This window comes from Amphiprion ocellaris, chromosome 6, assembly GCF_022539595.1.
Source record: "Amphiprion ocellaris isolate individual 3 ecotype Okinawa chromosome 6, ASM2253959v1, whole genome shotgun sequence".
Taxonomy (NCBI): domain Eukaryota; kingdom Metazoa; phylum Chordata; class Actinopteri; family Pomacentridae; genus Amphiprion; species Amphiprion ocellaris.
Genome location: NC_072771.1, coordinates 224,101 through 238,059, shown reverse-complemented (window position 1 = coordinate 238,059; position 13,959 = coordinate 224,101). Strand labels below are relative to the sequence as shown.

The following is a 13,959-nucleotide window of genomic DNA, read 5'->3' as shown; positions in this document are numbered from 1 at the left end:
TGTTCAGATTAAACTAATGCTTTAGTTGTTCTAAAGATGTTACAGTGTGCTAGTGTGTGTTAGTGTGTTAGTGTGTGTTAGTGTGTGTTAGTGAGGGTCTCTGGGTACAGCTGAATGGATTTCAACAATGCAGGAATGTGTGTGTGTGTGTGTGTGTGTGTGTGTGTGTGTGTGTGTGTGTGTGTGTGTGTGTGTTTGTAGGGGGGTTGGAAGCCTCTCTTTGGTTTCCATAGAAACCATGATGTAAGGTGGGGAGTGGGTGCTCTCTCTCTTTTATTGTGTGTGTGTGTGTGTGTGTGTGTGTGCGTGTGTGTGTGGGTGTGTGCGTGTGTGTGTGTGTGTGTTCATTGGATGGTGATCAGCTCCAGAGCAGCCGTTTGAGCGTCGGACAGAAAGTTGTGAACTCAGCGATGTGGAGACAAACAGGATATGTTTGAGTTCAACTGAAGTGAGTCTTTGTGTTTATTTCTGCATTAGCATGTTTTTAGTGTGTTTTAGCGTGTTTGTAACATGTTTTACCATGTTAAAGTTGGACCTGCATCAGTGCGGTTGTCCTGCCAGCCTGAAGGTGGCGCTGCAGTGATGTTCACTGAAGCATTCATGTGTAAATGTGTTGAATCTCCACTTGTTGTTGACCTACTTCTGCTGGACGGAGCTGAGGACCAACAAGACCACTTTAACCCGGTTTAACTCTGTTTAACTTGGTTTAACTTTAACCTGGACCACTTTAACCCAGTTTAACTTTAACCTGGATGACTTTAATCCAGTTTAACTTTAACTTGGACAACTTTCACCCGGTCTAAACCATTCTGTTGATGTGGTTCTTTGGTTCATGTTCGTGTCTCTCTACTCTCAGAACAATAACGGTTTTTAGATGGTTCCCCATAGACGGCAGTTCCTTTCATCACTGAGGAACATGCAGATTATTTTCTGATTTAATTCAATAATCAGCAGAAAACTGTGAGAAAATTCACCGTTTCTGCCAGAACCCAAAATATTAGATATTCTGTCGTGAAACCAACCCAGAAATGCTGCAGATTTTCTCTTCGTAAAAGAACGTTTCCTCTCAGATGTCAGGAACCTGACTGGAACCTGACTAGAACCTAACTAGAGCCTGACTAGAACCTGGACTAGAACCTGAGTGGAACCTGAGTGGAACCTGACTGGAACCTGACTGGAACCTGACTGGAACCTGGACTAGAACCTGACTGGAACCTGACTGGATCCTGGACTAGAACCTGACTGGAACCTGAATGGAACCTGTCTAGAACCTGACTAGAACCTGACTGGTACCTGATTAGAACCTGACTGAAACCTGACTAGAACCTGACTAGAACCTGGACTAGAACATGAGTGGAACCTGACTGGAACCTGTCTAGAACCTGACTGGAACCTGACTCTAACCTGGACTAGAACCTGACTGGAACCTGACTGGAACCTGTCTAGAACCTGACTAGAACCTGACTGGTACCTGATTAGAACCTGACTAAAACCTGACTAGAACCTGACTAGAACCTGGACTAGAACATGAGTGGAACCTGACTGGAACCTGTCTAGAACCTGACTGGAACCTGACTCTAACCTGGACTAGAACCTGACTGGAACCTGACTGGAACCTGTCTAGAACCTGACTAGAACCTGACTGGTACCTGATTAGAACCTGACTGAAACCTGACTAGAACCTGACTAGAACCTGGACTAGAACATGAGTGGAACCTGACTGGAACCTGTCTAGAACCTGACTGGAACCTGACTCTAACCTGGACTAGAACCTGACTGGAACCTGACTGGAACCTGTCTAGAACCTGACTAGAACCTGACTGGTACCCGATTAGAACCAGACTGAAACCTGAATAGAACCTGACTAGAACCTGGACTAGAACCTGAGTGGAACCTGAGTGGAACCTGATTGGAACCTGGACTAGAACCTGACTGGAACCTGACCAAAACCTGGACTATAACCTGACAATAACCTGACTGGTACCTGACTATAACCTGGACTGTAACCTGACAATAACCTGACTGAAACCTGACTAGAACCTGACTGGTACCTGACTAGAACCTGGACTATAACCTGACTATAACCTGACTGGAGTATAACCTGACTGGAACCTGACCGGTACCTGACTAGAACCTGGACTATAACCTGACAATAACCTGACTATAACCTGACTATAACCTGGACTATATCCTGACACTAACCTGACAATAACCTGACAATAAACTGACTGGTACCTGACTAGAACCTGGACTATAACCTGACAATAACCTGACAATAACCTGACTATAACCTGGACTATAACCTGACAATAACCTGACAATAACCTGACTATAACCTGACTATAACCTGGACTATAACCTGACAATAACCTGACAATAACCTGACTATAACCTGACTATAGCCTGACTGGTACCTGACTAGAACCTAGACAATAACCTGACTATAACCTGGACTATAACCTGACAATAACTTGACAATAACCTGACTATAACCTGACTATAACCTGACTGGTACCTGACTATAACCTGGACAATAACCTGACTATAACCTGACTATAACCTGGACAAAAACCTGACTATAACCTGACTATAACCTGGACAATGACCTGACTATAACCTGACTATAACCTGGACATTAACCTGGGCTATAACCTGACAATAACCTGACTAGAACCTGACTAGAACCTTGACAATAACCTGACTATAACCTGACTAGAACCTGACTCGAACCTGACTCGAACCTGACTAGAACTACAGTACTAATAATATTCAGCTGTAGATGAGTCACTGTTGACCAGAGATAAACAAAGGAACAGTGAGGAGAACATAGAACCCTGGAACCGTCCTTTAGCTTGTGTTCTTGTCCAGGTTCTACTGATGACCACGCCCTCCTTGGCTCCGCCCACATCATGGCTGACAGGAAGTTCTCAGGTGTGCCTCCTCCCTCCCTGCCTTCACCTGTTCACCATGGGAGGATCGGCGGGGCGGCGCCCAAAGGTTCTCCTACTCCTCAGCAGAACGGCAGCGTGGAACCAGAACCGGCGTCCCCCACACGGACCCTCGGAGGCCTCGTGGGTTCTGGTTCTGAAGGCACCTCCAGACCTCGAGGTCAGAGCCTCGGGTCGGCCCTGAGCTCCAGGACCAGAACCTCCAGGAACAAGGTACCAGTAAACCTCCATGACATGTGCAGCTCTGTGGGGAATCCTGGGAACTGGAGTCCAAAGATCCAGCCTTCTTAGAACCGGATCAGCTCCAACAGAACCCAAACATCAGACAGCAGAGATTAACCCTCACTGTCCATGTGCTTTGGTTTGTTAAAATAAAGGTTAAGGCCAGGAACCTTCATGTTCCACCTTCATGTTCCACCTTCATGTTCCACCATGGTTCCTCTGAACTAATGTCTCCTCATACTGCTGTGGAGGTTCTCATCATCAGGTCCTGGTGATGATTGGAGCTTCAGGAGAAACCAACTGGAGGTTTTAGAAGACTTTTCCCCTTCATCCAAGGTTCTCAGGGTTAGGGGTAACCCAAACTCCTAGTTTATTAGTAGTAGTTTATTCTCCTATATAAAGGTTCTCCTGTAGTTGGTTCTCCTGTATCAAGGTTCTCCTGTAGTTGGTTCTTGTTCTATTCTTGGGATGGACCAGTCTTTGTCTCAGAGTGGTTCTGGGTCTGAAGAACCTAGGGATGTTCTGTTTGAAGTTCTTCAGATACTCCGGCTACGTTTGGTAGAACAACATGGTTCCTCTTCTTTCCTTCACTGTTTGTTGTCTTTTCTAGATCTTTTGTGGAGTTGATGAAGGCCCAGGTAGCCACAGTTCCTCAGAGATTTCCTTCTGCTTTCCCTCTGCATTGGAAGGAACGTTCTCAGCCCGGTTCTTTGAGGTTCTGATGAACCCAGATGATGTTCCAGTGGATAGTGGGAATCTAACAGCAGATCCTGGTCTGTGTGGAGGTTTCCTGTAGACTTCAACGTTGAGGCTTCCAGTCTCCTCAACATGCAGAGCAAAGTCCACAAACAGCAGTGGGTTGTCCTTTATGTGGTCCTGGTGATGTTGTCCACAGAGTTGATGTTCTCCGTGAAGGTTCTACTTCTGGGGCTTTTATTCCGACTCAGGTGTCGTCCATATCTCTGAACCAGTGGCTGGAGATGTTCCTCTAAACGATCTCAGAGCTCTGTTCTCCTCCATAGTGGGTGAACCTGGAGATCCAGTGGACCAGCTGATCTTCTGTCTGTAGAGGCTTTGTTCTAGGTGAAGGAGGAGGTGGTCAGGCAGAGATCCAGCAGCAGGAGGAGGTTGGTTCTGATCTGCAGGACGTGTTTTCTGACTCTCCACTGCCTCTGACGTGACCTGAACTGAAACCAGGGTTTCATCCTGGACCAGTTTCTCTCTGAACTTTGCTTCAGTGGAGCTCCAGATGTTTCGGTGCTAAAACTGATACTCGGTATGTTGAAGTATTGCAGATGATGGTCTGAGTGGTGCTCCTCCTGGTGTATCTTCAGAAGGTCATACATCATGGTATGTACTCTTCAGGGTGGAGTCTCCAGCTGTTGGAGGTCTATGACCTTCTTCTGGAGCTGTTTGTGGGATGTCCTCTCAGGTCCTCACAGGTAGAAGTGCTGAGTAGAGTGGTTATTTCCTGTGGAAGTCATTGGAGTTGAGGACCACCGTTCATCTACCAGCAGGATGATGATGTTCTGAGTCTCTCCTGACTCTCAGATTCACGTTCTTTGTTGTGTAAACTGGAAGCTCCACCACCATGATGTTGGTTTGACAGCAGTCCCACCTGGAAACAGGTGAGTCCTGGTGGTTAGTGGACATCAGCCAGGTGAGCTGGAGGGACTCTAAATGTTGGAAACCCCCCCCCCCCAGTCAGTTAGAACTGAAGAAGAACCTTGGATGAAGGTGGAACGTCCTCAAGAACCTTGTTTTTTGATGTTTTTTTGTCTCCGTCTTGTTGTTTTTTGATGTTTTATTGTCTCCGTCTTGTTGTTTTTTGATGGTTTTTGTCCTGTCTTGTTGTTTTTTGATGGTTTTTGTCCCGTCTTGTTGTTCTTTTGATGGTTTTTGTCCTCTCATTTTTTTTTATGGTTTTTGTCCTGTCGTGTTGCTTTTTGATGGTTTTTGTCCCGTCTTGTTGTTTTTTGATTGTTTTTGTCTCTGTCTTGTTGTTTTTCAATGGTTTTTGTCTCCGTCTTGTTGTTTTTTGATGGTTTTTGTCCTGTCTTTTGGGGTTTTTTGATGGTTTTTGTCTCCGTGTTGTTGTTTTTTGATGTTTTTTGTCTCCGTCCTCTTGTTTTTTGATGGGTTTTTTGTGTCTGTTGTTTTTTGATGGTTTTTGTCTCCGTCTTGTTGTTTTTTGATGGTTTTTTTGTCTCCGTCTTGTTGTTTTTTGATGGTTTTTGTCTCTGTCTTGTTGTTTTTCGATGTTTTTTGTCTCCATCTTGTTGTTTTTTGATGGTTTTTGTCCCATTTTGGTTTTTTTTGATTGTTTTTGTCTCTGTCTTGTTGTTTTTCAATGGTTTTTGTCTCCGTCTTGTTGTTTTTCAACGGTTTTTGTCCCGTGTTGTTGTTTTTTGATGGTTTTTGCCCTGTCTTATTGTTTTTTTTTATGGTCTTTGTCTCCGTTTTGTTGTTTTTTGATGGTTTTTGTCTCCGTCTTTTTGTTTTTTGATGTTTTTTTGTCTCCGTCTTGTTGTTTTTTGATGTTTTTTGTCTCCGTGTTGTTGTTTTTTGATGGCTTTTGTCTCTGTCTTGTTGTTTTACAATGTTTTTTGTCTCCGTCTTGTTGTTTTTTGATGGTTTTTGTCCCATCTTGTTGCTGTAGTGGTGCAGCAGCCAGCAGGAGGAGCCCGAGGCCTTGTTGGACCTGATCCTGGAGTCTCAGTGCCAGAGGCTGGAGGACCAGAGAGCCAGTCTCAGCCTGCTGCCGGACCCAGAACCATCTGCTCTGTGTGGGGCCTGCAGCCCGGACCAGGCCGGTCTGGACCGGGCCGGTCTGGATCCGGCCAGCCTGGACTTCTACTACATGCTGATCCAGTACCAGGTACCGAGACCTCAGACCTCCAGATAGCAGCTTCAGTCTGAACAAAATCAACCGTCTCATGTTTTCCACAAACATCTTAGCTGGAAATTTTCAAAATTTGCTGTTTCTTTACAGATATTCCCAGTTTTGTTGAATTACAGATAATCAATAATATTAATTATTAATAATAATTGGCAAACACATTAACCACAACAAATAATGTCTACAATTCATTTTCTGTTTTTAAAAGGATTTTTCTGTTCCAAGCTAATCTGTTTCTGTTAAATTCGGAAAATGTTTCTATTTTTAGACAAATGTTTTCTTCTTCCATCATATCTAAACGTTCACACCAACCACCCACCAACATTAAAGTTTACCCAGAGTGGATCCAGTCTCTAGATGGTCCCGATTCCTCTTCAGACCATCCACCAACATGTTCATAGGAGCCAGTTCCTGTTGTATTTGTCCACAAGGAGCCAAAAAATTTATCAAAATACTTCCAACTCATCGCAAATTCTCAAAAGCGTCCCCTAAATAACTAAAAAAAACTGTCCAAAACACCCGAAACCTTCTGAAATTAAACAAAAATGTGTCAAAGTGATCGAAAATGACTCAAACATTCACTAAAATTCCACAAAAATGTTCTAAACCCGTGTGATAATGAGTTACAAATAAAGCAACAAGAGTCCACAATCACTGGAAATAATTTAAAAATGATCCAATTCATTTTAGAGCCAACTGTGAGTGTCAGTATTATGGGATGTATTGGCTTTACTGTTCACATGGTGATACATCCCATAATGCTGGTGCCCACAGTGCTTGTGTGGTACTGCCGTGTCTTTTTGGACTAAATCTTTCAGTGTTTTGTTGTCCTCATTCCTTGGAGGTGGTTTTCAATCTTTTTGTTGGGATTTTGCAGGTTTTTGTGGACGCTGACATCTTTTTATGGTCATTTCACACCTTTATGTCGTAATTTTCCCTTTTCTGTGGTGATCTGGGGTCAGTTTTTATCAAAACTCAGATGTGTTTTTCCTCCTAAATGTCATCGTTCTATCTGCTGGACTGATGAATTTCTGAAAAAGTCCATTATAAAGTGATAAATCTGGACCCACTTACACTTTAAGACTGGAAGCAGAAAAGAAGAACGTCCCTTGGAGAAAGTTCTAGAGTAGACCTACCAACAACTGGGACGTTCTCCTCTATAGACTTCAAGGACCTGGAACTCTGGAAATATTCCCAGTATGAAGGTAAAACTCTGATCATTGATAAAGTTACTGGAGATAAAGAACCATATGTTCTGAGGAGGTCACGGAGGAACTTTAGTCCTAATTGGTTGGTTCTTTTTTGCAGAATTTGAGTTTTTGTGGCAATTTCACCTGTTTTGTGGTGATTTTGGTACTTTTTGAGGTGATTTTGGTCATTTTTGGGGTGATTTTGGTACTTTCCGTGGACTTTTTTGTACTTTGTGTGGTGATTTTCGTACTTTTTGAGGTGATTTTGATACTTGTGGGGGTGATTTTGGGTGTTTTTCCTGGCATATTTGAATCGTTCAGGGTAATTTTGGCTCTTTTTGAGGTGATTTTGGTCCTTTTTGGGGTGATTTTGGTACTGTTTGTGGACTTTCTTGTACTTTTTGAGGTGATTTTGGTACTTTTTGAGGTGATTCTGATACTTCTTGGGGTGATTTGGGGTGTTTTTCCTGGCATATTTGAATCGTTCAGGGTAATTTTGGCTCTTTTTGAGGTGATTTTGTGTCTTTTCATGGTAATTTTGGATAATTTTGCTGCAGCAAGAGAATAGAGACAACACCTGTCTGTCTGTCTGTCTGTCTGTCTGTCTGTCTGTCTGTCTGTCTGTCTGTCTGTCTGTCTGTCTGTCTGTCTGTCTGTCTGTCTGTCTGTCTTCAGTCGGACAGGATGGAAGACCAGCGCTGCTCCCTTCCAGATCTTGAGGATGTTCTGGGTCCAGTTCCGGAGGGTCAGGAGGACTTCTTCAGTCTGGTCCAGAGGGTCCAGTCCAGGAGGATGGACGAGCAGAGAGCCTCGATGCTGCTGAGACACTCGGAGGACGAGGACGCTCCAACAGGTTCTGCCCCCCGACACCATCACTGATGTCCCCACAGGAACCGGGTGGTCTGACTGCTTCTAGTGGGTCTGGACCTGCTCCTCAGGACCAGAACCAGATGGTGCTGATGGACCTTTTCTGTTTGGATCCTGTTCTTAGTTCCCAGAATCCTCCTGGTCCCAGAACCGGGTACTGCTTCAGGTGTGGGGACATCATGAGGTCCAAAACCTGGTTCAGATTGTGAGTGAACTGGTCCTCAGCTGTCCCTGATAGAACCTCAGAGTCCAGTCCTGGGGTTCTGCAGAAGAACAGTGTTTGTATAGAAAGATGTGGATGTTATCATTAATTCATTTTCTAGTTTGGGTTCTTATTTTTATTGTTACTAATATATTCTACTGATATCTGTCATGTTTCTGGAACCAGAACCTCCTTCAGGATTAATAAAGTTCTACTGGATCTTATTAATACCATGGCTGTCTTTTATTGTCATCGACTGGCTGCAGATCCTCGTCACATAGGTGTAAACTGGCTCAGGATTGGTCAGAATTGGTCACATGACTGAAGCTCCTCAATCATCAGGTCACGTGACCACCTAAAACCAGCTGGACTGTTGCTTTGGTTCTTGAAGATGTTCCACCTGATTTAAAGTTCATGATGAAAGTGGAACATCTTCAAGAACAAAACACAAGGAGAACTCTGGAGGCCTAGAGATCAATATTTATTTCATTTATACAATAATAATCAATAAAAGCAACAACACACATCTCACTATGACTCAGAGTTCCATTAGATAGAACACAAGCGTCTGCAGATCTAATGATGAGTTTAAAGGTTCATCAAACGTTGAGAACATTAAAGAATGAAAGGGTTCCTGGTCGTCCATCATGGAGAGAAATGCTGCTACTTCCTTTAGCTTCAGCTCAGCAGGTCAACAGACTCCAGATGGAACCTTATCCTCCTGCTGCAGAACAAACACTCTGTCTGTTTAAACCCACTGAGTTCTCTTGGAACATTAGCACCAGGTAGAACCTTACATGGATTGAATGATGTAGTGGATTCTGACTGGTGGTTGGTGTTTGTTGGTTTGTACTTTTTCTGTTCAGATGCTGTGACTTCATTTATTTATTTCATCTAATCCAGCAGGTTGAAAGAAGAAAACCTTTGTGTTGCTGGAAACTGAAAGAACCCAAACCCTGCATGAACCAGTTCTATTTATCTATGAAACCAGATGGAACCAATCAGTTGGTGGAACTCCAACATGTCTGAAGGACATAAAGGAGTGGATGACCAGGGGTCCATTTCACGAAGCAGGTTCAACAAACTCTGAGTTTAACCCTGAACTCTGAGTTGATCTACTCTGAGACAGAAAACTCTGAGTTTTCGGTTTCACAACGGCTGATTTGAGTTGGTTAAATCAACTCGGAGTAGTTTCACCCGGAGTTAAGCGCGTGCACCACAACTCTGAAAAGCCAGTATCAATGGAGCGCCGATTCGACGAGTCACCATGGCAACGGGGAAGCGGAGGACTACACCGTTTGAATTGGAAATCTTAATGCGCTTATATAGCGAGTTTGAATACGTTTTTAGAAAGAAGTGCAGCACCTGCAGCTGCAACAGAGAGGGAGACGGCGTGGGAGAACATTGCTGCCCTGTCAATGCGTAAGTTTAAATCACAATAATATTACAGGGGAAGACTATTAAGTTATTTCATTTAGGTGCAATCCCGCGGGGGTGAAGCGCACGTGGCAGCAGCTGAAGATGAAATATAAAAACATTGTTCAAACAGGTAAGAAGTCGGCATAATCTCATGGAGCTACCTCATTTTGATCATGTTTTACATTGTAAAGTAGCCTAAATATTAGGTGGCTGTTTGTCTGTGCAGTGGTTTTACCCCGCACATAGCCTAAATGTCTGCATCCATATCATGTTCTGTTAAACAATTAAGCCTATTTAAACTAACACAGACTTCCACTCAGCCAACAGAAAGAAAGCAGATGCCCGTAAAACAGGTGGTGGCCCAGCACCACCACCTCTAACGGAGGCAGAGGAGCTGGTCCTAAGCCAGAATTTGGGAAGGCCAGTGGCTGAGGGAATCCCTGGAGGGAGCTCATCCTCTGAGACCACCCCCCAAGACACAAGTGCTTTTATAAAATGTAATGTGTGTGTGTGTGTGTAGCCCATGTATATGTATATATGGAATGTTTTCAAGCATATTCATACAAATATTTATTTCTCTTTTGGGTCTTTTTTTCTTTTGGCCCAACAGATTCTGATGGTACTATCTGCCTGGTGGAGCCCCTTCACACCACAACAGACCTTGTAACTGTAAGTAGGCAATACTCCAAAGATTTAGCCAAATGGTAGTTTAAGTCCACTGAAACATATCACTCATCTAGGATGAAGAGGATGAAACTGTCTGCTGCCTTTACAGAGGGGGATCCAGAAAGGCATACAGAGGTATGTTACTGATAGTTCTCTTCCATTCACATTTCTTAACATCCTGGTGGAATATAGAGTGTGACATTTAGCCTACACTGAAGTATTGCACATTCTCATCCTTTTTAACAGAGCATGGCTGGACAGCAGCAGGATGCTTCCTCAGCTTCCACTGCACAGATTGACACAGTGAGATGGATGTTCAGTAAACACCAGAGGTTCAGTCCATGGAATTCATGTGCAACTGTATAATTTAAGGTCCTTTATGTATTCCCAGTTACCAGTAAAACAAATATACAAAATCCACTTGCTGAGAAAAATACAAAAAACAGATAAAGAAATGCAGTACTTGGACCGCCAGATTAAGAAGGCAGATCTGGAAATTGAAATACTGGAGCACAAGTTAGAGGTGGGTGCAGGTCACAGGTGAATTATGTTAACTACTGGAACATGAACTAAACTAGCTCTTTTATTTGTAGGAAATAAAGAAGACCAAATGAAATGTATGTAATGTGTTTATTTCACTGCTGTGGTGGTGATGATGGTGACTTAAACTCTAAAGTGGTTATTGCATATGGTGTCTCTGACTGCTCTGCCGTCCTGGATAGCTGGCAGGTGGATGAGGTCATCATCTGGGTCTTCAGTTTGTAGGGCAGAGTGTTGCTCTCCTCTAATAGTGGTAATATTATGAAGAACAACACATGCCACAATAATATCACAGGCCTCTCAGGAGTCACCCTGAGGTGATGTAGACACTGGAAACAGGCTTTCAGCAGGTCTATGGTCATCTCCACCTGGGTTCTCATCCTGCAGTGAGCCCGGTTGAAGTTCTGTTGGGGGCCTGGTTCAGGGTCAGGGTATGAGGTCATCAGCCTGGGTTGGCATGGTAACCCCTGTCACCCAGCAGAAGGCCATCAAACTCTCCTGTAATGTATAGTGGATACATTGGAGTATATTAAAGGAGGGAGACAAGTGAATTATATTGTTAAAATCTTTAGGATGCCTACCACACTGCAGTCTGTTGCTCAGGTTAGACTCATGATAAAACCTCCAGTCATGAACAGATCCAGACCACTTGGCCTCCACATTGGAAATGATGTGTGCAGCATCACATATGATCTTGACAGTGCAGAGAATGACTGATGTTGAACTATGATGCAGTCTTTAACATTTTGAAACCGTAGTCAATCTACCTCTAACCTACCTGCACATTTATACTGTGAATGGACTTCCTATTCACATAATCAGCTTCATTATATTTGGGAGCTTTGATGGGGATGTGTGTGCCATCAATGCAGCCAATCACACTGGGAAATCCTAAAAGAAATAAAATTTACTAATCACAGTCTGAGGTTGCAACACAATGTCATTAACTGGATATGATTTAAAATTAATTTAACAGATCTCTACATCATTCACCTGCAATCCTGTGGAACTCCTCCTTGATGGCTCTGACAGGTTTATGTCCAGGGAAAACCACAAAGATGATAAAAGTTGTTTCAGGGCCAGACACACTTTTCTGACCGTCCTGCATACAGTTGTCTTACTGAGGTGTTCTGCATCTCCGACATTATATAAAAAACTCCCATTTGCAAAGAACCGCAGCGCAACACACAATATCTGCTGGGATGTGAGAGCATGACTGCGGTTGGTAAAGCTGTATATGTAAGGACGGATTAGGTTGTGGATGTAGGTTATGGATTGTGAGGTGAAACGGTACCGTTCAAAAAGATAACTGTCCGGAAATGCCAAAACATCTATGCGCGGTCTGATAACAATCTCCCGACGAATATTTAATTCTCTGTGCAGTAATGCTGCTCCTTCATCTACTGGATCGTTCATAAAAGGACGTCATTTTGACACACAGCAGAACTAGACTTCGCCAAAACTCGCCAGCTGACTGAATGAATGAGGAAATGAAATGGCGTGTGTGACTGAAAGAGGGCGGAGACTGAGAGAAACTCGAGGTTTACTGAGAAAAACCTGGTCCCGACCAGGTTAGAGTCATAGAGTCTGTTACTATGGTAACTGACCGAGAGTTTAAGTTACCTCTCTTTGTGAAACAGGCTAGAGTTACCCCTCTGTCTCTGGTTTGAGTTACCTCGCTTTGTGAAACGAAAAACTCTGAGTTTCCCTCATTTCAGGGTTAACAAACTCAGAGTTTTCACTAAACCTGCTTCGTGAAACGGACCCCTGGAACCTTCTTCATTTAAATCCAGACAAACTGAGGTTCTTGTATTTGAAACACTCCATCTGACCAGATAGTTCCACTAGATGGCGCTGCCTCCAGTAGATTCCCATGTTGCACTGGACTCCTCTCCATCCAGGTTGATCTCACCTTTACATCCTCTGACTGTTCTCTGGATCTTCTCTGATCTACAGCTTCTGTTCTCCCTGACCTCTAGTGATGGTAGATGAGGCCTCATGAAGCATAGCGACACATTACCTGAACTGTACTGGAACTGCGCTGCTCCATACTGACACCTGCTGGATCTTAAAAACCATTACAGGCAACATCAGAACCAGAATCATCTTTATTACCAAGTAAGTGAGTTTACACATAGTAGGAATTTGTTTCGGTGAATGGTGCAACAAAGAACATAAAAGATAGAACATAAAAATGAAATTTTGATACTACTATAAAAAAGAAATAATAAAAACAAGAAAAGAACAAGCAAAAATGGTTATAATTTTCCCCAGAACAATATAGTGCAAATAGAATGATGCAACTAGAATAAGTGCAGGTAAACAGAATAAAGTGATGGTAGGTGGAGGTTATTTAATGATTCATCAGTCCCACAGCAGAGGAGAAGAAACTGTTTTTGTGGTGGAGGTTCTGGTCTGTATGGACCATAGCCTCCTGCCTGAGGGAAGTGGCCCCAAAAGTTGGTGTCCAGGGTGAGAAGGGTCAGCTGTGATCCGGCCCCCGAGTCTTGGAGACGTCCAGGTCCTGGAGAGAAAGGAGGCTGCAGCCCATCACCTTCTCAGCAGGTCTGTCCCTGGCAGTGGCCCCAGCAACCCCACGGTGATGAAGAGGAGAGGATGGACTCCATGATGGCGGTGTAGAACTCTGCCAGCCAGGGCAGCTTGAGTTTCCTAAGCTACTGCTGGAAGTTCATCCTGTGCTGAGCCTTCTGGATGAGGGAGCTGATAGTCGACTCCACCTGAGGTCCTGGTGATGGTGGAGCCCAGGAAGTAGAATGATCCACAACGGTGTTGGGGGTATCAGTCAGGGTGGTGGGGTATCAGTCAGGGTGGTGGGGGTATCAGTCAGGGTGGTGGGGGTATCAGTCAGGGTGATGGGGGTATCAGTCAGGGGGTGGGGGGCAAAGAGGCTGGGGCTTTCCTGAAGTCCATCCTCACTGTCTTCTGAGCTCCAGGCAGTACTGATTCAATGGTATATACAATAACATAATTTAATCTATTATATTT

General features: G+C 43.9%; 1 protein-coding gene and 2 long non-coding RNA genes across 3 annotated transcripts; 2 read left to right on the top strand and 1 right to left on the bottom strand.

Moving 5' to 3' along the window:
* The first annotated feature begins 313 nt into the window (after nt 1–313).
* On the top strand, nt 314–8,552 carry gpsm1a (G protein signaling modulator 1a). Its single transcript, XM_023295059.3, has 4 exons — nt 314–448; nt 2,869–3,161; nt 5,830–6,048; nt 7,935–8,552. Exons 2-4 carry the CDS (start codon nt 2,910–2,912, stop codon nt 8,136–8,138), a joined length of 675 nt encoding a protein of 224 aa, XP_023150827.1. The 5' UTR covers nt 314–448; nt 2,869–2,909; the 3' UTR covers nt 8,139–8,552.
* A 161-nt stretch (nt 8,553–8,713) lies between these two features.
* LOC129349073 (uncharacterized) lies at nt 8,714–11,052 on the top strand. Its single transcript, XR_008601919.1, has 4 exons — nt 8,714–10,244; nt 10,358–10,416; nt 10,488–10,548; nt 10,660–11,052. It is a non-coding gene; the product is annotated as an uncharacterized LOC129349073 (long non-coding RNA).
* Nucleotides 11,053–12,618, bottom strand: LOC129349074 (uncharacterized). The gene is made up of 3 exons (XR_008601920.1): nt 11,732–12,618; nt 11,535–11,646; nt 11,053–11,451 (listed from the first exon to the last, which is right to left on the bottom strand). It is a non-coding gene; the product is annotated as an uncharacterized LOC129349074 (long non-coding RNA).
* Between the last annotated feature and the right edge of the window lie 1,341 nt (nt 12,619–13,959).

Bases quoted from the DNA above. Each gene is read 5' to 3' on its own strand.
- gpsm1a (XM_023295059.3), top strand. From the start codon at position 2,910: ATGGCTGACAGGAAGTTCTCAGGTGTGCCTCCTCCCTCCCTGCCTTCA. The intron at 3,162-5,829 runs GTACCAGTAAAC...TTGTTGCTGTAG, and splicing joins CCAGAACCTCCAGGAACAAG to TGGTGCAGCAGCCAGCAGGA. The intron at 6,049-7,934 runs GTACCGAGACCT...GTCTGTCTTCAG, and splicing joins ACATGCTGATCCAGTACCAG to TCGGACAGGATGGAAGACCA.